This window comes from Ixodes scapularis, unplaced genomic scaffold (assembly GCF_016920785.2).
Source record: "Ixodes scapularis isolate PalLabHiFi unplaced genomic scaffold, ASM1692078v2 PGA_scaffold10__122_contigs__length_95168666, whole genome shotgun sequence".
NCBI classification, from domain to species: domain Eukaryota; kingdom Metazoa; phylum Arthropoda; class Arachnida; order Ixodida; family Ixodidae; genus Ixodes; species Ixodes scapularis.
In genome coordinates, this window is record NW_024609836.1 from 39266256 (window position 1) to 39290794 (window position 24539).

The following is a 24539-nucleotide window of genomic DNA, read 5'->3' on the forward strand; positions in this document are numbered from 1 at the left end:
GAGCCGCCGGACGGACAGCTGACGGGTCTAGCGGGCCAGCCCTATGACGTTCTCGGGCCGTTCGTCGCCACGCTCGAATGGAAGAATAAGACGACCAAGTAGAAGCTGTACGTGGTCCGGTCCCAGGTCGTTCCGTTCCTGGGATTTCTGGGTATCCAGGCACTCGGCGTGGTCAAGTTCGTCGAGCCGATGGCTGCCGTCCAGCAAAGAAAGAACGATACTTCGCCGACGTGGTTGTTCCAAGGGTTGGGTGAGCTCAAAGGAGAGTGCATCATCCGCCCTTAGTCCGATGCGGTCCCTTTCTCGCTTCACGTTCCCAGAAGAGTTCCTATATACCTTGGACGACGTCGTGAAGACGGAGTTTGACAAAGTGGAAACACAGGACGGGATCCGGCGGGTGTCAAGTCCTACGCCGTGGTGCGCGAGAATGGTGGTCGTGCCCAAGCCGTCCGGCGCCTACCGCATCTGCGTCAACCTCGCAAGGCTGAACAAAGTGGCGCTTCGAGAGCGCCATATAATTCCGACGGTAGACCAGGTCTTGGGGCCTACTCTTGGTGAAGCTCGAGTTTTTTTCGTAGCTGGACGCTACATCCAGTTTCCATCAAGTAAAGTTGACCGAAGACTGCCAGGAACTCACGACGTTTATAACCCCATTTGGGCGCTACTGCTTCCGCCGGTTGCCCTTCGGGATTACGTCGGCGCCAGAGTTTTTCAGCGCCAAATGAGTTACATCCAAAAGGGTCAAGACGGCGTGGCAAGACGGCATGGCCAACTACCACCCACAGCACCCAACCATCATATCTGCAGATTCCAGCTCGTTTGAACTGGGGGCAGTTTTGCTGTAGGACCAGCCAACGGGTGAACGCCGAGCTCTGGCTTCGGCATCCCGTGCACTTCCGCCAACCGAGCAAAGGTATAGTCAAACCGAAAAAGAGGCCCTGGCAGCCGTTTGGGCCGTACAACGCTTCGACGAGTATGTCAGAGGTATACAATTCACCGTGGAGACAAACCACCAGCATTTGACAGCCCTACTGGGAGAATGGACGTGGATGTTTTGCCTCCAAGGATACAACGGCTCAGGATCAAGCTTATGAGGTACCAGTACAGGATCTTCAACGTTCCCGGGAAGTTGTTGGCTACGGCCAACACACTGTCCAGGACCCCACTGACATAAGCCGTGGAACTGAGCTCCGGAACTCTACGTGCAGAACGTCGTCCATTCCATCCAGGAAGGCTCTCAAGTCATCCCCAAAGATGTCCGTCGGCACCAAGCATCAGACGGCGAGTGCGTAACACTAAAGAAGTTCTGCAACCACGGTTGGCCTCAAAGGAACAAGCTCAAAGGAACAAGGTGAGCTGAGCCAGTGTGATGGGCTGCTTCTCAAGGGATGTCGTCTAGTGATCCCAGCAGCTCTGCAATCAGAAGTCTTGCAGTTTATCCATGAAGGATACCAGGGAGTGAACAGGTTTAAGGTGCGGGCCCGCGACTCGGTTCGGTGGTCCCATGTCTGACAGCAGATCTAGGACATGGTTTAAACGAGCGAACGGTGTGCACCTACCAGGACACAACGAGCTGAGCCCCTGCTGCCAACGCCTCCAGTGGATCTACCATGGAAACAGGTGGGAGCTGATCTGGTTCATCTGGATGGGCAGGATTTTCTTCTTGTGGACTACCAATCTCGTTACCCAGAAGTCGTAACACTTCGAAGTACATCAAGCCAAGCCGTGATTTTACCGATCAAGAGTTCCATGGCTCGCGTCGGTATACCGGAAGTACTAAGTGACAACGGGCCACAGTTTTCTTCGCAGGTTTCGCAAGAGACTGGTTTTGAGCATATCACTAGTAGTCCCGGCTACCCCAATCGAACGGGGAGGTGGAGCGCGCTGCGAGAATCATTAAGAACCTTTTTCGCAAAAGTGACGATGTCTTTTTAGCACTGTTGTCATACCGGAATACCCCAGGCGTTTCTAGTCGCAGCGCGGCGCGACTATTGATGGGGCGGCGTCTGCGTTCTCGGATGCCAAGGGCCAAGGAGAAGCTGCGTCCTGAGGTGCCGGCCCTGGGTGCCTTCTAAGAGAGGGACTGTGCGGCGAGGCGGCAGCAAACAGCGGACTTCAACCGTCGCCATGTGGCGCAGGTGCTTCGAGACCTCTCGCCAGGAGAGGAAGTCTGGGTGACGGATGCTCAGTGCTTTGCCCGGGTGCTCAGCGGTGCGCAACGTCCACGTTCGTATGTTGTAGAAACTCAACGGGACATGCAACAGCAAAACCGGCGACATCTTGTACCTTACATGCTCACACTCCTAAGGTCCAGTTCCTGGGGAGCCTGTTGCTGGTCCTCCAGTCCCTGGGGCGCCTGTTGCTGGTCTTCCAGCCCCGCCTTCAGAGACGCCAACCGAGCCGCAACAGCAACAATCGAAAGCGACGGGTGCGAGCCCATGGGTAAACAGAAGTTCGACGTCAAGCGACTTCAGGCAGCAGCAGCATCGCTACACAAGATCAGGGCGACGGGTTATTCCGCCTGTGAGACTGATTGTTGTTAGTTCAGTTCAGAGAAGTGCATCCTTCTAAAAGGGGGGATGTAGCGTTGTTTGTTACCGGAAGGTCTCTCTCTTAACAACACTAACATGATTCTAACACACTATCTTATATGGCGCCGCCTCACTGTTACCTTTTGTATATAGGTCATGAATAAAGAAAGCCGCGGGTATTCGCCCATCCGGCCCAGCCGAGATTGTCTGGTCCCGGTCTCTACACTTTTTAGTCCACTAAAATGCCACTATAACGTCCTAAGTGCGAATAAACTGCAAAGGCATCTTCAGTGCCAGTGCAGCTGCGAGCTTGACGCTTTTGAAAAAGTCTTCTCTGCGTGAGTTCTTATGCAAACAACGCATTCTGCGGATCCGCGCTCTCAAACCCGTGCCTTTTGAGTGCACTGAACACATTTCGTGGGACAGGATATAGAGTTGAAAAGGTGGCGGCGTGCCTTCAAAGCGAATGTGGCGACTCGATCTCAAGTAGCGTGCTCCCGATTTTGAACGAGCACGCATACAAGCGATCTGTTTTTAGTTCGTGCATTGTTTCTAGAATACCCTTTTTAGTAAGTGGGACATTTTTGATCCACGCTCATATGCAACAGTCACAGACGTTGGTCGACTTCGATGAGGGCAGCGTGTACGCTTTGACGGCAAACGCGTACGACTCTTGTGCTAGCGAGACGACGTCGCCGTCGACGCACAGAAGTTTGCGAATATTGCCACGGCGTCGTCGAGCGAACGCGTGCATGGCCGCATAGTTAACGCGCTTGACCGTCGCGCGGAAAGCCTAGGTTCGATTCCAGTCAACAAAGTGTCCTTTCATTAATTCTTTCAACTTGGCCTTCTCGTAAGTTTGAGAACATTTTTGTCTGATCGAGTTCCGAATGTTCTACGTGCCGAAAGCTCTACGCCGAATGTTCCAGAAGCCCACGAGGGTACCGCATGGCGAGCGGAGTCAGTCTTGCCCCAGCGTTCGATCCCGCTGTTACGCTGCTATCGACGCCAACGACGCTGTATTGTTATCTTCCGTTTTCTTATTTTATTTTGGGCATAAGTTCGCCCTATTAAACGTTTAGTTTGTTTCAGTTTTCGTCGCCTCATCACTTGTCATTCGTGACATTTTAGTGGAGGTGCGGGGTATTGCATTCTATGCCCGTAAAGCGTGCCCCTCCAAATGCACCCAGGCCAAGCGACGTGCTCAGCCCCGGAAGGCTACCCTTCGCCGAAGACTTCATAGCCCGAACAAGCCGTCGACTTGGTCTCTTGTCCGAGAACCGGAAGAAGAAGATCCCAATCATGACCGACCCGCCCGTCGTTGTCCTAGCCGTCGCTGCCCGAACGCCCGCGTCCTTTCATGGTGTCTTATGAAGACATCAAGGACTCGCTACAGCAGTACGAGCGAGTGGCCCAGCACAACCGATGGACGGACGAACAGCGCCTGCAGAGTTTTTACTTCGCGCTCCTCGAAGGAACGGCCAGGCACTGGTTCGAGAATCGCAAGACTTCTTTGATCTCGTGGACCGACTGCAAGTACGCGCTGAGACAGACATTCACAGCCAATATCAACGAAAAAGGGCCGAGGACCTTCTTCGAATGAGGACCCAGGGCGCAAACGAGACTATCACCAGCTTCGTCGAGGGTGCTCTGCGCCTGGTCGCTCGCGCCGACCCTTAAGCCACCGACGAAATGAAGCTGCGGATCCTGATGCGAGGTGTAAAGGATGACATATTCGGTGGTCTTGTTCGCAACCCGATATCCACCGTCAAAAATTTCGTCAAGGAAGCCACAAACATAGAACGTGCCCCCCTCACAAGAGCCAGCCACTACCATCAGCACTCGAGCATCATTGCTTCTGCACTGGGCTACGACATTAGCCCTAGCATCCCCAGCATTCGCGACATCACCCGTGAAGTCGTCTGGGAAGAGCTCCGCAAGATGCTCCCCGCTGCGGATAGCCCGCTGCGGATAGCCCGTGCGATTCCAATGCGTTGCGTCTCACTGGATCCGACTGGTTACAACCAGAATCGTGCGGATCGGAACTGTCCACAAGTTTAGAACCCCGCGGACCCGAACTGGAACCGCTCCGGTCTGACATTTTCGTGTGGGTCCCGTTTTCCATTCCTCCGACGTTTCGCGTCGCCCTTCTCTCGGTCGCGCCGTGACAGCCTGTCTCCCATTTCCCGCAGGGAAAACTAAGCGCGGCAACTCCCGGAAGTGAAGCTACCGATGACGGACGACGTAAAGAGCCTCTACGAACACCGGAGCGCTCCCACTCTCCTGACGCCACGCATTGCAATGAAGCTCCGGGAACTGTGCCAAACACAGTGATGTGATTGCTGCGCCAATTGCGCCAAACTGCGCCAAGGGGCTAACCCTGCTACATCTTGCTACATTTTGCCAATATATGGCTAATCTGCGCCAAGCCTGCGCCAAAGGTCCAATTTCGGTCGCCTTTCAAAACCGAAACTAAACTGAGAACCGTAATTGAGCATGCGTGAGCTATAGGTGGCGCAAGCGGCCGCCCGACACAAAGTACCCGGCATCAATTTTCCATCCGGTCTTGCATGGTTTTTGCCGCCGTCTCGCGTTTCGCGCCCTCGCCGTCACGGGAATCTCATCTCGCGTCTTCTTTTTCAATTTTTTTTCGCGGGAATGTGCGGACGCTCCGTCGCTAGTGTGCCGGGTGCCAGCTATGCCATCATGCTGTGAAACAAAACCACGTTTTTGCGCGGCGAGAGTTACTTTGTGAGCTGAAACGCTCGCGCGACCACTGGGTCACCGTGGTCTTGCGACGTCGGGTGTTGCCGTCCCCACGTCGCTACAGATATGGCGTTTCTAAACTTGTTCATCGACATTCCTCTTCTTCTAAAAAATCCCTCTTTAACTCAAAGACTGCTCGTCAAAATATTTATTACCTAGATTTCTCTCGGCGGGCTATCTTTCGAGAGAGACCCCGCTACGTGAAAAATCTGCCGCCAAAAAAACGTTGGTGAGGAGAAGTGAGCTGAAGCAAAGAAGGCAATGTCTGCACGCTGAACCCACACAGCGCGCTTGTTTGTCTCGACTTCAGTCCTTGCTCAGAGCGCTCCAAAAAACTTTTGGCCCTGGCTCACGATGTCATGCATCGATGCGCTTAGGTTCTGTTTTTCTTTCTATTTAGCTTGCACCTCGTTTGCCGGCCTGGCAAGCACGCGCCGCTGGACTGTTTTATTTTTTTGTTGTTGTTGTTGTTGAATGCTGGACAGTTGTATTTTGCACACTATTTTGGGATTCAGTTGGCGACGGAGCGGAGTGGCATTGTTTCGGTTTCGAATGAACAGCCGTTGTCTCTGCTCGCGCGACAAAGCACGTGCCACTGCAAGCTTGCTGAAGTTGCCCTCAAGTGCATGTGAACATGACGGCACGACAGAGCACCAGCCGGGGCGCTTGCGATCCATTGTTTTGTGTTCGCTTACTTTTAACGAAAATCTGGCACGTCAGGAACCAGGAACCAGTAAAACGGTGGCGAGCGTTCTTTTCTAAATTTCTCGGCAACGCCTACAAAACTGTACACTTGTGGGATGTCTCGGCAGTAAAAACAGAAACAGCGAGTTCCGTCATAACACAGCACAAAGTGCCCTTCGTTTGTCCAGCACTTATTGTAAGAATATTTCCTCCAAAAGCCACTTTTTCTGCTCCGAAACACTGTTTTGGCTGCTCCAAAAGCCACTTTTGCTGCTCCAAAACACTATCCTGGCTGCTCCAAAGGCCACTTTTGCTGCTCCAAAACACTGTTTTGGCTGCTCCAAAAGGTGCTCCAAAATGGCTTAGGCCAATCACATCACTGCAAACAACTGGACACCGGAGCAGACTACTCAGTCTTGAGTGGGGGGGCTCCCTCGCCGCCTTCGAAAAGTGATGACGTCGTGGGATGGGCCGCAGATATCAACCGCTGGAGGCCACCAGATTACGCCTGTCTGAAGGTGCACTGCTCACGTCGAAATTCACGGCGAGACGTGTCCTGTGAACTTTGTCGTTCTACAGGACTGTTCCAGAGATGTCATTCTCGGCATGGACTTCCTCTCTAAATATGGCGCCGTCATCGACCTTGGAGAAAACAGATTGACTCTGCGGACACCTGTTCCACGTTCACAGGAACCCCAAACTGGGTCACCCGCCGTCAGAGTCGCTGCCGACCACGTGAACCTGCTGCCGCGATCAAGTGTTGTCATATCCTTCGTTAGCGATGCAGCTACCTGCGGCGAAGTTGTTTTGGAAGGTAACCTTCAATTGCTCCTGGGAAGAGGAATAGGCGTCGCAAGAGGAGTAGTTGAACTTTAGGATGGCCGCACTATGGTCCTGGTGACGAACTTCCGACGAGAAACGCAACACCTCACGAAAGGTGCAGCTAAGAATGCAAGTACTCTGTTTTACTCGCGATTTTTACAATATCAGCTCTAACTCCGTGTTCTGTCAGTATACGTTCTTTTTATTTGGTGCTAGAAATTTAATTACATTTATTAATAGGTCAAAAACAACAAAATAACAGTCTGACATAGTCACCTCAGACGCCGTGGGATGGGCCGCAGACCCATCCCACGGTGTTGGACATTTGTTTCACATGCTATGAAAAGTACATAGCCAGCTAGGAGCAAATATTACATTTCTTTGGCAACGTTAAACATGTATACCATCTCTGGCTAAATAAATACAGAAAATATTCTAGTGAAAATTTCTTTTAATTTTTTTCTTGTGTTTTAAACTCACTCCGATTTGTTGGGGATTGTTCTCGCGGAGTTGCTGTCCACTGTTCAGAAGGTGGGTCGGGTTACCCTAATAAGGGAGGACATAAAATACGGTAGCATCACAGGGACCACGAGATTTTATGTCTTTCTTTACTGAAAGGCCCCAAGTCGTGCTTTGGGGAGATATGATAATCTTCAGAGCATCGCAAAGCTGTACTCGCGTGAAAAAAAAATACATTATTTTTGCACCATGATGATCATATTTTTTCATGTGCTATATTCAAATCTGTTTATGTATTAGCTAGATTGTCCTTATGTACTACTTTATTTGAATGCGAAAGCATTATCTTTCCCATGGAGAGAGCCGACGTCATCAGTTTGAAGCGCACAAAACGGCACCTTAAATCTTTTCTTCGAGTGAAGCCAGCTCCCAGCTATGAAAAAACCACGTGAAAAGCAAACGGCACCTAGTTTCCCCGATCCCAAAGGAACAGAGTGAAGCTGATGGATTTTGGCTAAGGTCCCATTGGCCGGCGCGCGTCGACGAGGCTCCCACTGGCCGCTGCGCGTCATTTTAAACGACCGCCACCCCATGGCGCTGCGTGTCCGCGAGGCAGCGGCTCCACGCCCAAGGTCAGCGCACGCTCGACCGTCGGTGGAAGTATGAAGCAGACAACAGAAAAGAGCGGAAGAACGGCGTGCATGCTTTCGCATTCGCAACTCACAAGTGCTTAGTGTACCTCGAGCCTTTTCTGAAATATTTTTAGTTTACATCTACCGTTTTTTGTATTTTACATTCCTGCCGCAACGCACGCTCTTGCCAATAGGTGCATTTTCTCTATGCTCGCGGCTGTATAGAGGAACCGCAAAAGGTAAATAAATAAATGACTACACAATAAGAAACATTTATGCCGTAAGTGTATACAGTGATGTCTAGTTAACATCTCTGTTCCCCAAAAAAGCCTCCATAATGTGAGTTGTCCACATTAACGAGATAAATATGAATGCCTTTGCCCTGTTCGTCTCTGGCAATGTGGTCTATATAGTGGTGTATCCAAATTAGCGTAGTCCCAATAATGAGACGTGACAGTATTAATTCATTGTGATACCCTTTCAAATAAGTTATACTTATCTTGCCGTTGTATGTGTTATTATTGAACCCAAATTACTCTCCAACAGCTAGTCACTAGGTTTTTGCCACGCCTTCCTTCTCTTCCAGCCGAAGACGCAGAGGAGGCCATCAGTCGTGGCGTTTCCGCAATACTTGTATCCAATCATGGTGGCCGGCAGCTCGATGGTGTGCCAGCAACGGTATGTTTATTTCAGTGTGTCGAACCGAAAAAAAATACGGGTTCGGTTACGGTTCAGGTTCAGGTAAATTTACTTTGTTCCGGTTCAGTTCCGGTTCGATTAATAGACTACTTCCATAAAGCCCTGCATGCAACACGGCGCGCGCTGCACTCTGGGAACTAGTTGGCCAGGGAGGAGAGTGGCATGGTTTCGGTTTCGATCGACACGTCGACAAGAAATTACACAAAGAGCGTGGACTATTAACGGCCGTTATCTCATGTTTTTTGGTCCCGAGAGCGTCATTTGTGGTCTCTAAACTAACCCAAATGGCCAGAGCTCGAAGCTTTAGCATAAGCCCGAGACGTATAGCTTGTCTTAACGCATGCTTGTTGTATTTTGTACTTGAGCCTTTCTGTTGACGTTTCGAGGTATGTGGACGAGCCAGTGCTGCGAATGTCGACGCTGCGAAGCTCGAGGATTTTGCTTATGTATGGATCAACAATCTGCAGCAACCTATAAGTATGCATACATCGAGCTCGCGCCTTTACGTCAGGGTTCTCTGTCGATCAGGAAGTTTGTTGGTTTCGTACACCCATAGACGAAATATTACGTTCTGCAATTACTGTTTTCTTAATACGCCTGAGTACGCAATGTAAAACTCGGAGGCGCCATTAAAAAGCTCAATTATAGCACACTTCTTATCTCTTATTTGTACTGACCCGCAGCACTGCACGAAGCGAAGTCCCTACCCACTTGCATTTTACTAATATTCAACATCGCGTATGCGCATAACGTTATCCTGCCAATCGTATAGGCACATTCGCACACATAAACCGTTTTAAGAAAGCAAAAGTGGAGTACCTTTGTGAAAAATGTCGCACCGTTCGCCAGAAGTACGCCGGACGGGCATGAGCCCCTATGCGGTGCGCCAAACGAACGAAATTATTCAAAGTGCATTTGACGGTTGCTAATGGCCATAATATTTGTTATGTGTTTGCTTTCTTTCTGCCTGAGTATGCCGAGATACTTTCAGACACACCGTTCAGGCACATATCTTCGGCGTCAGTAAAAGCTCGTCCAAAAAGGCTTAGCGAGGAGTAGGGGACGCTTGTTAGGGCCTCCGTCGTAGCTAGCCGATCTCAGCGTTTGCGAAAACTTAATCTTCTATCAGTATAAAATTTGAACGGGAAATATATGATGACACGAGAAAGACATCATAGTAACTTTGGTGCAGTAGTGAGGTCGAATTTATTGCGTTTCCTTAAAAGTTCATGCGTCACAGCTGGACTCAACTTTGATACTCCTGTGAGGATGCGGCTTGCTCTTCGACTAATGAAGTAACAAGAAGCGGACGTTTGGCAAACAAAATACGTGTAAGGCTCCAGGTGATCCAATTTCAGTTGTAGTTCATTGGTACTAGACGGGATTATTGAAATTGAACTCAAAGGTAAGGTGACTCGTCTTACTACGTTCATACGCACTTATAATATCTGGTGTTTCGGGAAGGAAGGAAAGTGCCCCGGTCTTCGTTTTGTATCGCTCGAGAATGAGTGTATTCTACGTTCGTGAAAAGTAAGATAATCGAAAACGCAAGCAGCGCGTTCGGTCGCGGCGCGATAGCATGAGATGGAGCTGCTCAGTCGAAACCGAAACAGCAGTGGCCAACTAGTTCCTAGAGTGCACTGTGTGGTATTTTGCCGCGATGGGGCGCATCGGTTTTGGAAGAGGTCCATTCGATCCGCGAACCGGTTCGCGAACCGTTTTAGGGCGCTGAACCGGTTCGCGAACCGGTTCGGAAATTATAAATGACAAGTTGCAACATCAAAATAAATTACAAATAAAACATCTGAAATCAGCACATACGAAACGGGATACATCGTAGTGTAAGGCTCAGGGATTTCTACCAGGAATGGTTTCTTTATGTGCACTCAAAGGTTACCTCACCGACGTTTACGCATTCGGACTTCATCTAATTGGGTCCGACGCAGTAGCTGTAAAATTTGCGACCTCCTTACAAACCCACTTACAAGTAGAACTCGCTAACTATCCCGCCACCTCGGCGTGTAAGCAATTGAAGGAACAGTGGGGAGAAAATACAGCTTTCTTTATTTGAACTAGCCTTCGGTAACTCAAATTAGACCCTTAAAGAAGTTTTCATTAAACAAGATACGGAATATGAAAAACACTTCACCGAACGCAACGCCAGAAGGACGTAATAGGATAAATGTTAAAATAGAAGAGTTCGCTATCCCACAAATATGTTAGCTTCTAAGTGCCTATACGAAACCGGATGCATTATTATCATACTCCACAGCCTTTTCTTTTCCCATTCCGATGGAAGCAAGCTTCAAGAACTCGCGCGTTCTAGAAACGTGTTATGAAATGAGCACACAGCAGCATTTAGGATTTACGAGATTGTAGGAAAATAAACTCCCGTGACGCGATTTTTTTTTTTTTTTTCACAGCCTCTTTTTTTTTTTTTTTTGTGGAAGCCGCGACCAGCGCAATACTGGTTCCTATGTCAAGATTCATGGATGCAGCGTTTATCACGATTCATGGATGCAGCGTTTATATTCCTAAGACTGAGTGGAGAAGAAAAATATGTAAGCGAGGTGTGTGTCAGTTGACGGCACTTAAAAAACAAATGGCATTGATAGCACATTCATTGTCAACAGCGCGTAGCCGAACCGTTTTGACATGAGCCGGTAACCGTTATTTTTGTTCCGGTTCGGGTTCATCACGATAACAATATAACGGTTCGGGTTCGGGTTCAGTTCCGGAAAAAATACCGGTTCGGTTCCGGTTTTCGGTTCGGTTCGGTTCCGGTTCGACACCCTGGTTTATTTGTGTAATTATATGTTTCGTCCGGCTACACGAGGCATCACAGAGAGCCCGGTAGCCTGTAGTCTGCATGCGTGTAGGAATTCACATTTGTGACCAAGTAAACAAGAAACATAATGAGATGATGCTTATGCGAAAAAAAATCACGAATCAATGCATACTGCAAGCAAGTCAGTCTCCTCTTTGCGCAGAGGATACAGTGACCCCAGGGCACTGAGTTGTGACTGGAGGATAGATTGGATAAACATACCTCCGGAAGTTCGTCTATTTTCGAGCAGAGGGAGCAGCGGCGTCAAGACGAGCTGCGACGTCGTCTGCTAATGGTAGCAATGGCTACTAGGCATTTTCTTGGCCTGTCGAAAATCGACCGGCTTTATATTAATTAGTGCTCTGCCATCCTGAAAAGGGAGAGGAAACTGTTCCAAGAGTTTTTTTTTTTTTTTATTTTTTTTTTTGTTTTTTCGGCTAACAACTAGCAGACGTTGACCATTTATGCTGGACCCTTTCCCCGCCTTCAAGAAAGGATATTCAATACTCGTCAGCACACTCTAAAATTGTTGAGAGCTACAGCTCTCTGATGTCTTGGATCAGTTCCAAAAAAGTGATGTTTACATCGCATTAATGACAGCTTCAAGGCTCACATTGAGAGACTCCGGTCATCCGGGTTCTCCTGGCAGGTGTTTAACGAGGTCGTGCGGTTCTTAGTTTAAAAAAGTAAAAGGAGAGAAAAGTAATACGCGCATGGCTGAGAAAATAGTGTGGTAGTGGTTCCTTACTCGCACAAGCTATCCCATAACTTAAAACAAGTAGCCCAAGAAAAGGAAGCTCTAGTTGGATGTTCAGCACCTCAAAAAATTACACAAAGCTGTTTCAAGGTGCACATACATTATTTAGACAAAGTTTTCCGACAAAAACGTAAAAAGACACATGCCCCCCAATTTTGTGCCCTGTACTTCGTGCATAATGTACTGCATCCCTTTAACGTGTGGTGGAATGTATGTAGAACAGACTGGACGGTATATCAGTGATACGCTACGAGAGCTTAACCTGTCTTTTAGATCAGCAGTGGGGGTGATCTACCTGTGCACTGTCAAGCTTGTTCTTGCAATCCAACTCCCGCTAGTACCACTATCATCGGTCGACATAAGAAAACACTTTCCAGAGAAATTTACGAGGCATTTCTTATACAAGGTTCGGGGGAGCGTTGTGCGAGCAAGCCTTCAGCAGCACTATTTGAACAAGAAGTGACGTTTTTAAACGCTTCTATGAGCTGAAGTCCTCGCCTCGCACCCTTGAGTTCTTGCACCATGAGCAGGTACCTGTCTCATATTGTCAAGAATCACGAGGTGACGAAACAAAGAATAACTGAGGAAACTGTAATGTTTATTAAGGCAAACTTAATTGTGCCCCACCCCCCCCAAAAAAAAAAAAGAAATCAGAAAATAACAACAGAGCGTCACGGGCGTCGAAGTCGGCGTAACAGCAGGGTCGAACGCTGGGGCAAGACTGCCTCCAGCTCGCCACGCGGAGCGCCTTTTCTAGTTTCGTGAGTTTTTGGAACATTCTGCCTAGAAAGTTCGGCGCATAGGACATTCGTAACTCGATCAGGCAAGATGGTTCTCGAACTCACGAGAACGCAAAGCTGAAAGAATAAATAAGAGAACATTGCACGCACACTGGAATCGAACCTGGATCATCTGCGCGACAGCCAACCACGTTAACCATTCGGCCACGCCCGGGCTCGCCCGGCGACGCGCGTGGGAAAATATTTAATATTTCTTGTTCTTCTCTTCTCGATGAAATATTGAGTTAAGAGTTAACGTCTGTACTGTCTCCTGTATTCTTCTGCAGTTTCCTACCTCTTTCGCCAATTTTAACCATATTTAATGCTTACCAAATAGCCCAGCCCACTACCCCTTTAAAAATATGTATTCAGCCCACAGGTACGAACAATCGCCTAATGATAGACTGTGGTAACATAAACCAACTATGATATGGCTTTTTTTTTAAATAATGGTTTGGTTATGAATGCTAACAGCACAGCAAAATATTTGAGCTTACATATAGATACTTTTTTTTTAATTACATAGTAACAGTGATCCATGAATTACACAGAGTGCTTTCGTCAATATGGGGCATCTAGGTTTCAGTTACCATTTAAGGTCTCAATCATTTTCCGACGTCAGGTGGAGGTCCTCCCCGGCGTCGTTGCCGCAGTCCGAGGCCGCATCGAAGTCTACGTGGATGGCGGCATCCGTCGCGGCACGGACGTCATCAAGGCCCTGGCACTCGGGGCCAAGGTCGTCTTCGTCGGTCGCCCCGCCATCTGGGGACTGGCGTACAAGGTAGGACGCTGACTCGCCTGTCACCGTCCTATAGTCTAAGAGTTAAATCTCAATGATTGTCTTTCTGGACGTTTAACTCCTGCTCATTAGCTTTTTCTTGGCGTGTTAGTATTACCCCGCATTATGAAAATGAGACAGAAATAAACTGCCCTCGCACATTCCCCAAGTAATAACGCGACTCTATAGATATATATATATATAGGTGAAGTTAGCTAAATATAAAACAATGGACCGGGAAAAGTGAATAAGTCAAAAATGAGTACTGATGGAGTTACTGATACGAAGTTTATTACGACGCTTCGAGCGGGGACCGCTCGAAGTCGAAAATTTTGAATCACCATTTTGAATAAATATGAACATATTTATATATTCTGTATTAAAAAAATCATGTTTACGAGGCGAAAATTAGATAACGGGAATTCAGCTATCTTTTTGAACGGCGCAGTGTTTTTGTACCCAAAGCAGGCCTTGTCTGAATTTGTCACTGCACGTATTTTAGTGGCTAGGCATCTCGGTGAGGCCGCACAATATCAGTTTTAGCGGCTCACATCTGCCGCGTGGGAGAAGGGCATGTACACTGCGCGGCACTGTTAGTGCGAACACGACTTTGGCGCTGTTTCGCGGTTTACTTCTGAGGGGTCCTGGCAGGCACCCAAAAATATACCACTTTCTACCACCATAAACGTTTTAATGGCAGTCCTTTAATGCTGAAAAAAGAAACCAAAGAACTGAAAAGAACTATTGCAGGGATTGACTCTTTTAAGCGCTTTCAGGGAGAGGAGGTGCTAGAGATTTTTTTTAGAGTGTAGGGTTGATGCAGTTCGAATATTTTTTATCCTGTCAATACCAAACACCGTGCTGTGTCCGCAGGAGCAAGTCCACGAACTGTGGAGAAAATCATTCCGCGCTTCATAATCCCGCACCTTCAAAAAGTAAATAGAAACCCGTTATTAGGGACCGTGAGATGCCCCGATGGCCAGGTTCATGTGAGCGATCCATTCACGTAAAAAAGTAAGGGATAAAGAAACACGAAAAATGAAATCGATCAAAGGACAAATACACAGGGAAGCTGATGAACACCATCATAATAATAACGCGAGACTGAAAACAGTAGCTAAAAAAAGATGAAAAAAGCGAGGAACCAATTACAACGAACTCTACGCGTTTCCAAAAAAGCTGCGTTGATGACGTCTTGCGAAGGTTGAGTGTGGTTGTGCATTTGTTTTTCCAGTCTCGGGTTATTATTATTTTGGAAGATATAATGTTATCAATATCGTTGCTGAAAATGTTACCCGCGTGAAAATATGGTTTCGAAATAATGTTTTTAACGCTAGTGCAATTGGAAGGTTATTTCGGAACCCCATGGCTCACACACTTCTTTCCAGGGCGAAGCCGGCATCAACCAGATGCTCGAAATACTGAGAGAGGAGATTGACAGGACGCTGGCGCTCATGGGTGAGTTGCGTCACACATTTCCCCTTTGGCTGTCCTAGCTCATGTATGATCAGCGCTTCCTATATAGTCACACCATAATCTTTTGGCTCCGAGCGAGAGAGAGCGTAAATAGTATTTGTGACTGTTGTTCGGAGCAGCAACCAAGACGTTCAGCAGAAACCTGTCGTGTAGTGAACCCAACCATTTCTTCCGTAGGAGACCTAATGATGTTGCCCCCGGCAGCACCGACAGCGAGGTACTTAAGCGCCTTTGATCGACAGTCTAAAGCTCAACACAAGCTCGCGGTTTTCAGCAGAATATTATTTAATTTTTCCTAAAAAATGGTGAAAGTTACACTTTGGCGGTTCGAGCAGGTGAGTTATACGGCCAGGAGGACATAGTATAGGGGGCTTATTAATGAAAATAAACATATGGTTTCATTTAGAAACTTGCTGAGCTTCATCGAAAACCACTACCACAGTAATTTTCAAAAAGACTGAGGGCGTGAAAAGCGTAGTAGTGCACTAAAGTTACCACTCGTGGAGCAGGTACAAGACTGGGGCTAGATAAGAGAAGCAAAAATCGCGCCGGCGCCATACCGCAAACCGCTAGCCTTGTACCTGCTCCACAAGTGGTAACTTTAGGGCACTACTACGCTTCTCATACGCTCAAGGTCTTTCCGAAAATTACTGATTTAGTGGTTTTCGATGACACTGAGCAACTTTCTAATTGGAACCACATGTCTATTTTCACTAATTAAAACTTTAATCAACGAATTTAAATAATGGGCCGACTTATCACAAAGCTTAGCCACCCAAATAATGTCCTCCTGGCCGTATAGTTCACCTGCACAAACCGCATAAGTATAGGTATTGGAATTGTTTCTACAAAAACTGGCACTTCTTCCTGTTGAGTCTCAGATTCTGGTCGTTACAGCGATCTAGTACCTTGTAATATATTAAGCACTTTGTGCATGGCCCGTTGAAATATTTAAGGTTTCGTTCTTATGACAAAAGGCATCTGAACCAAAATCCAGAGGCAGTGTCAAGTGTCGAAAAATATCTATCTCCGCTGATACTCTGCGCAACAATTTCCAACGTCGGCATTGGATAGTGTTCTCTGAGAAGGTCAAATAGATCCAGGCATATTCTTGCTTTTTCTTTTTTTTTGGCGACAACGACCATATCACTTGCCAGTCCAGTCTGTTCAGATACTTTGACGACAGCCTTATCACTGCTACTGTACGTTCTAGCTCAGCTTTCACTTTGTCCTGAAGGACGACTGGAACTCTCCTTGCCGGCTTGACGACCCATCGTGTTCCAGGCTGGAATTTCATGCGGGACACACTTCTTTCAGCTGTCCCCCTCCCTGAAAGACATATTTATAAGGCAGAGCCGCCTTGGTGTTACGTGCATGTTTATACAACCCGAAATTAGTCTGCTTCAACGGGCGACTTATGTCTCAGCTGTAGATGGACACTTTAGCCAGTGCAGTACAAGCGCCCCTGGGGTCCTTAATGTGCACCATGCAGTATTGATACACGACCATACGCCGGCACGATGCTCATCCATATCGAAAAGGAAAGGGGTGGGGATTGAACTCAGGACCTTTGGGCTCTGCAGCGGCAGAGCAGCTTCGTACTGTTGGCCACTGTTTTCCACTGTTGCCACGCGTATGATGAGCCCCAGATGTTACTCTTACAAAAATATGAAACGAGTTTCAATTGAAATTGTAAATTATTCACTCAATACACCACGTTCAGTCTTAACTGAAACACAATAGGGTTTTCGTTTTGAGTCCATATTGAACCGTCACAAGATATTGGCCACCAACTTTTATTTAAATTTTAGCAATCGCATTTCAACTGAATTCTTGGCATAAGTGTTCCAATCAAATTTTTGCAATTGAGTATGAATTGATTTTTTTGCAACTAAGTTTCAATCGAATTTTCGCAACTGCGTTTCAACAAATGTTTTGCAACTGCATTTAAAAAAAAAAGGATCCTCCAACTTGTTAGGAATATTTATGTTATATATCCTTAAAAAATGGAACATGGAGGAAACTAACACAAACACTATAAAGCGCTCACAACACACTAATCGCATTCCCCTTGACTACATATGAAAGGTATTCATTTGGCCGGTGACCACTTGAGCATTTATTAAAATTCCTAGTATGCTATCCCCTCGTTGGAAGTAAGATAGAGAATAAAAAGTGCTTCGATTTCGTTGGACCTCATTCATCCCTTCCTAAAAAACACTGGTACAAGCGATAATCGTTCGGTGCAGTCGCTGAATCAACAAAAGCGATTCCTAGCCAGTATGTTATCGTTTCTCTTCATAGCAGCACTCAAGACAAGACGAGGCACGGTAGCTGCTCGCTTTAAAATATTTTATCCCTTCTTTTTTTACAAACACCCGGCCTTCACCACGCGCTCCATGCCTTCCGCCATGCTTTGAAAGCTTGCGCGTGCTTGATGCGCGTGAGACGTTGAAGAGTTTTTGAGGGGGAGACTCAAGCTTGAGGGAAGATAAGTAAAGCTCCTCCCTGTTGTTCTCACCTTGTCAGTAACCCTAGAGTTACTACGCGGTATACTCTCAAAGGTGTCAAAGGTTTTTGATTTCCTTTCTTGCACAAATGAATCCGAGCAAATATGTTTATCCTGAGAGACATACGTGTACTCATGGTTATTTGCAGCTGTGCCCTGGCTGCGTTGCTCAACAGCGAAGGGCACAAACCAACTGATGTCAACTACTGAATGACAAAAACTCGATTAACGAGAAGAAAATGAGACGAAAAAAGTCTGTCAAGTAATAAAACTGAAGTGCATGTCCAGTGACTAAGCTCTAAATATTGAATGACAAAAATCATTTATACATCTAACGAGTGAACTTGAAATAACCAATATTGAGCTTTCAGTAATGAAACTCACTTACAAATGTAATAAGTAAATTCAATATAATCGACATTGAGTTCTTGATATTAAAACTCATTTGCATATCTAATGAGTAAATTCAAATGAAAGGATATTGAATTCATAATGAGCAACCTCTACTGCATTCTTAATGAGTAAATTCAAAATATATATTGAGTTCATAGTGAATGCACTCAATTGTGTTCTTAATGAATAATTAAAAGGAATATATATATATATATATATATATATATCGTAAAAAGGAGGTAAATGCTTTAAAACCCGCTCTTCATCAGGTCCTAATGTTGCGGTGAAAGTTGGAAGCCCACCACTTTGACACGGCGGCGAAAAGAAAAGACATTGAGGGGAGGCGAAAAACAACCTCTCAGAAACGACCATGGGTATACGAAGGCCGCGGCGACGGAAGGGGCCCCGCATGCATCCCCAGAAAACCTCCCGCTAGGCGCCGTTGGGGCTCGGCAGTGTCCAGAACGAGACAAGGGAATAAAACAAAATCAAGTGGGCCTAAAAGCGCGCCCGGGTGGCCAAGAAGAGCCAGCAGAGACACAGGAGCAGCTCGGGTGCGAACCGAGACGCGCAATGGTTCATGTTACACACCCAAACACTACTCTCCACCCCCCTCCCCCCCCCCCCCCCCCCCCGCACACCCACACACTCACGTGCAAGCATGCCCCCCCCCCCCCTCTTTTTTTTTTCTCTTCTTCCATTTTCCTTATTTTTATTTTTATCATCGCCCGCCATCTCGCACCCGAGAGCGAAGACACTCCTCGAGGTCGTAATGATGTCCAGTGCAGGGAGAACTCTAGGAAGAGAACTCCGTCTGTTCGTTTTCCCGTCAACGTGGGGGTTCCGAGGAGGTGAACCGTTCAAGATGTAAGCAGCTAAGCAGGCCGGCGATCTCGTTAATGTCCACTCGAAGCGTGTTAACCTTTTTAAATAGGTACGATTCCCTTTGCTCCCTTTCGCGTGCTGTACTGAATCCCGATTGAAGTATAGTTACAAATATTTTGTTTATGTGGTGTTGATCGAGACGTATATGTTTGGAGAGCGGGAGTTTGGGGAGTGTGTTAAGGTGGGACTTTTGATTGTTAAATCTTTGACGGAAGGGAAGGGGAGATCGGTCTGTCCAATATACTGCATGTTGCATACCCGGCAGTGCAACAGATAGACAACATTAGCTGAGTTAGTTATAATTTCCGTTTATCCTAAAGGTGAAGTCCGAATTTGTACTTTTTGCCTCCACGGATTCCGTCATGTGGCTACACACTTTGCACCGCGGCACCCGGCATGGCCGAGATCCCAGGAACTCCTCATGTGTGGTTTTGGATCGTACTAGCATGTCTTTAAGGCTTTTTCCTCGACGGTAGACGACGCGTGGAGCCTGCGGAAAGACAGATTGAAGGCGCTGGTTTTGTGAGAGAATATTAAAATTTTTGCGTAGGATGTTGTTGACGTTGGGAACGTTACTTGCGTAGGTTAGCACTAAATTATATTGATTATTCACCGAGTTTTGAACGCTTGTTTTGTTGATGGCTGTCGTGCGGTCTAGTCTACTAGCGTTTTCTATAGCACTGTTGATGACGCCTGGCGGATATTTTTGCCTAATGGGTGCTGTCGTTAGAATATCTGCATTTTGTTTGAAGTCTTGCTCGTTGCTGCATATTCGTTTGTACCTATGCGCCTGAAAATAGGGTAAACTATTTTTGCAGTGGCGCGGTTGGTAACTATTTTAGTAATATATTGTTGCCTGTCCGTGGGTTTTCTGTAGAGTTTAGTGGCAAGTTTGTTATCCTGAATTTCGACGGTAACGTCCAAGAAACTAATTGCCCGCTGCGATACGTTGTGGGTGAACCGAATAGAGAAATGAGCCTAATTGTATTCCGAAATAAATCTGTTGAGTTCAACCTCTGTGCCTGTCCATATAATAAAAATATTGTCAATATACCTTTTATAGAAATATGGCTGAATCGGACGACCTGCGAGGAACCGACCCTCCAATTTCGCGATGAAAATGTTGGCATAATTTGGGCCATTTTTGTGCCTATGCCGGTTCCGCTAATTTGGAGGTAATGCTCATCTTCGAATTCAAAATGGTTGCATTCAAGCACGAGTCATAACAATTTTGTTAAGGACTAACAATCGAGGATTGAAGAGTTTTGGGTGTTCACATACGCTCCAATTACCGCCGCGATGCGATGCAAACCTGCCTTAAGCGAGTTGCAAACATGCTGGAAGACCTTGGCCTCTCCATCTCGGCAGAAAAGACGGCTGTGCTCGCATGTTCCCGCCGTCCTCTTCGCCATGGGTTTCCACGTTTAATTTTATCTGGGATCCGATTGCCACGTGTGCGAAACTACCGTTATCTGGGCGTTGATCTCGACTCGCGGCTCTGCTTTCGTCGCCACGTAACTACTCTTGTACGGCAAAGCACGATGACAACCTCTTTTATTCGTAGGCTTCGTGGCCTTGATTGGGGACCAACTCCTCGAGCCCTAACTAACGTGCATCGAGCGCTGAACCTGTCTCGAATGCTTTATGTCGCGCCGTACTTGCCCCCCACTCGCTCCCTGTGGGATCAGCTGGAACGACGTCATCGCGCTGGACTAAGGATGGCCCTAGGACTCCCCTCTTACTCTCGAATAGAGGCAACGTGGATTGAGGCCCAGGAAATGCCAGTATCTTTGCACGCTAAGGAACGGGCTCTTCGCCATCTGGTTCGACTCGCCCAGTCGAGCAGCGGTGGTTCTCTTTACGAGGATATCCAACGGCGGCATTGTTCTCATTATGGCAGACACTGCAACACTTTGATAGAGGCGCTCGGATCTACACCAGCTGTTCAGCGTTCTCCAGCCGATTCACCGTGGAGTGAGCATCCATTCACCGTATATGATGACATCCCTGGCTTCCATGAAAAATCACAGCATTCCTCGCTGGTCAGCCGCGCCTTGACAGAAGACGTCCTGGCGTCCCGCCACGCTTCATTTAAGATCATATTCACTGATGGCTCTGTTAATCTCATTAACGATTCCGCGTCTGCGGCATACCATGTCCCATCAGAACACCATTCTTGGTCAGGACGGCTTGATCACGCTGTTTCATCGACTACGGCCGAGCTTTGTGGAATTCACGCAGCTCTTCTTTATATCTTGAAAAGGCCACCAGAAAACTGGCTGCTGGCAACGGACTCCCAGTGTGCAGTGCGAAGCATTCGAAGTGGCAGAGGCGTTAAGGCCAACATGACTTGTGATATATTTAACTTGGGACGTCTACTTGTTTTCCGAGGCTGTAACATTCGAGTGCAATGGATACCTTCACATGTTGGCATTCTTGGCAATGAAAAGGCGGACCAACTGGCTTCCAACGCTCTGCTCCTACCTACTGCTACTTTACAGCTTCCGACCCAGACTGACTCAAAAATAGCAATCCAAACCTGGATACAGCAGAGACATCCGGTTTCAAGAATTGCAGCGCATGACCCGCCTCCCCCGGCATGTACGCGGGGCTTAACACGCAAGTTTGCTTCCCTTCTTCACCGTCTTAGATCAGATTCCGCTTATACAAACGTTAACTTGTACCGGATTGGAAAAGCGGCCAGCCCTAATTGCCAACACTGTGACCAACAAGAGACAATTGAACACATATTTTTTTAAGTGCGAACACTACGCATCCGAACGAATTGAATTCTTGAACTGCCTGAGAGGGCTGGACATTCCTTTCACGCTCGAAGCTACATTATTTCCGAAAGGACCAACTTCCACGTGCATACGGCTGAGAAAATTTGTTTTGTTTTTTGGGCGCGTGCGAACTACTCTCAAGACTGTGACTGTGACGTGTAAGAAACTTTAGAACGGTAGCCTATACTTCGTTTCGCCATATCTGCGGGCGGGGCAGGGGCTGAGAGCGCGGGACCAGCGCTTTTAGCGCTTCTCCCCAGCTCGCGTGCTCGAGCAAAGCCTGAGCGCGCGGAGCTTTTGTGCTCGCGCTTCCAGCTTTGCCTTCGCTTGCACGTGGGGTGAAGCGAAGTATAGTTAGGTCGATATAAGTACTCTCATTATTTATTTTGTGCTTGCTGGTGCGCGCTATGGGGTTCTGTCGTGTACAGCATTGTTTGAACATATGCCACAGTTCGTCTTAACGGCCCTAATCATTTTTTTTTGCCCGCGAAATTGTTTAGTCATTATTTTGCTAACGCTTCCTTCGTCATCCCTGGACCCCTTCATCACCATATTTTCCCTTCCCTTTCCCCGCATTCACCCTCATCAACCTGCAATAACCCAGGCCCGTGAAACGTGCCCACCGCGAGTGAGGCAAATGTCACGTCTGGCAAACAATACAACCAACCAACCAACCAACCGCCGCGATGCCTTCATCGTGCGGAATGTTGGTGTACAGCGCGGTTACGTCCAATGTTACCAGAAATGAACCTGGGGTATGGTTCGCTGGGATATACTATCCTGGATGAATTGGTTCGCGTCCCTCAAGAATGACGGAAAGGTTGGGGGATTTCCTTAATTATAGTGTCAATAAAACTTTATATTCTTTCGGTTACTGTTCCTATGCCAGACACTATTGGCCTTCCAGGGTTATCCTCCTTGTGTATCTTAGGTAGCGTGTAGAATCGCTCAGGCCTGAGGTGCCAGGAATGCAGTGGAACATTTCCTTAGTTATGCCACTGTTGTCTTTCAAGTGGGACAGTGTTCTGAGAACAACATGGGACAGTGTTCTGAGAACAACAGACTTGATTCGCAATGTTGGGTCACTTGAAAGTTTTTGGTAAAATTTTGGGTCCATTTAGTTGTCGGAGTCCTTCATTAATGTAGCCCTGCGGAGTGAGAACAACTAAGGCACCACCTTTGTCGGCTGGCTTAATCACAATGTCGGTCCTGGAGACAAGAAGTTCAATGCACTTGTTTTCGGAGAGTGAAAGATTGTATTTCGGAACCCGTTTTTTCTGAAATGACTATAATTTCCCGCTTTACCACCTCTATGTACATATCCAAGTATTTGTTCCTTTGGTTGCTTGGTGTCCAGTGCTTTTTTTGGATTTGAGGGAAGGGGGCTGCCGCCATCACTAGGGCGCTCGTGAAAATATTCTCGGAGACGTAGACTACGGGAGAAGTTGTCCACGTCCTGGTATAACTGGAATTCGTCATACCCTCCCGCTGCAGGGGAGAAGCTGAGGCCCTTCGAAAGAATCGCTACCTCTTCTTGTGAGAGTGTCGTGCTTGACAAATTTACAATATTGCTGCCAATTTCATTTTGTTGAGTGGATGTTTTTCGGCCGGCGAAAGAGGCAGGAGGCATCTGTGCAGCAATGCATGGGCCCGAGCACAGAGGTCAATTGTCCTGAGGTGCGAATGCGAAGTTGCCTCGGGCAGTGTGGGATCACCTGATGTTCCTGATGGGATGCGACCTTTGTTAATAGAACTGTGTATCCGAAAGTCCCGTTGTAAGCCAGTGTCACGCTGTAAATGCTGGCAGGAAATTTTGTCACGAACAAATTTTTTTCTTTAAGAGCTCGAATTTCGCGGATCCGTTTTTGTTCATACTGTTCAAGCTCGTCTTTCTCTGAAGTGGCAAGCAAGCCACCTGCCCTCCTTCACTCCTCCTCCAGCTCCTCCGACGTCATCCTAGTGTGGTGTTGGGTTGTAATATCCACAAGTTTTAGCGAAGCCTCAGAAAGGGTGCCGTCCCACATCTGCCGCTTGTTTGCATTGAAGGTGTTTAGAGACGGATGGATCGATAATTGAAAGCCCTTCGGGATGTTTTTCTTTTCCATGTAAATTTGAAGTGTCTCCGCATGCATTGCGTGTCGAATCCGTTTATTTATGATTTTACGAATCTCGAGGAATGTCCTAGATCTAGGATGAACAGGAGGGCGGTACCTTTCTTTCCTCAGAGTCATTTTCCCCTCCCGGGAAGCGTGACGGCTGTACTGGCGAGAGTTCTCCTGAGGTAGCAGGGGCCGTGCACGTGGAGCGCTGGAACTCGGAGAGGCGACGGACGTCGACAGCGAACACATTGAACAGACGTCTCCGGCGGCGCCAGAGGGAGCGGAACTTTGCTCACTAGGTGCAGAAGGCCGTGTCACTGAAGGCGAAGTGCCGGAGCACTGGAACTTGGGGAGGCAGCGGATGCCCGTGGTGAGCCCGCCGAACGGAACTCCTCACTGGGGGCGGAGGTGGTGGAACTCCGCTCGCCGGGCGCACAAGATCGTGCCACAGAAGGCGAAGCGTCCGGCCTGATAAGCTGCCCCCCTTTAACGTCCGGCCTGATAAGCTGGCCCCCTTTAACCGGACGCACCCTCGCCGCCGTTCGTATGTGCTTCTGTTGCGGCAGAGGCGGCCACAGCCGCAGGTTGTCCACAGAAGCGTCGGTCGAAGGTGGCTGGTAGGCCTGGTCAGTCTGCGTCTGAGCGTGGCAGGTACAAATT

General features: G+C 47.7%; 1 protein-coding gene across 1 annotated transcript in view; it reads left to right on the forward strand.

Moving 5' to 3' along the window:
- Positions 1 to 24539, forward strand: part of LOC8029309 (hydroxyacid oxidase 1) — an 89278-nt gene that overhangs the window by 48997 nt on the left and 15742 nt on the right. The window contains exons 5-7 of the mRNA XM_040213614.2: positions 8481 to 8572; positions 13579 to 13737; positions 15123 to 15192. Of these exons, the coding sequence (XP_040069548.1) occupies positions 8481 to 8572; positions 13579 to 13737; positions 15123 to 15192 (321 nt within the window). The remainder of the gene's footprint in view (positions 1 to 8480; positions 8573 to 13578; positions 13738 to 15122; positions 15193 to 24539) is intronic.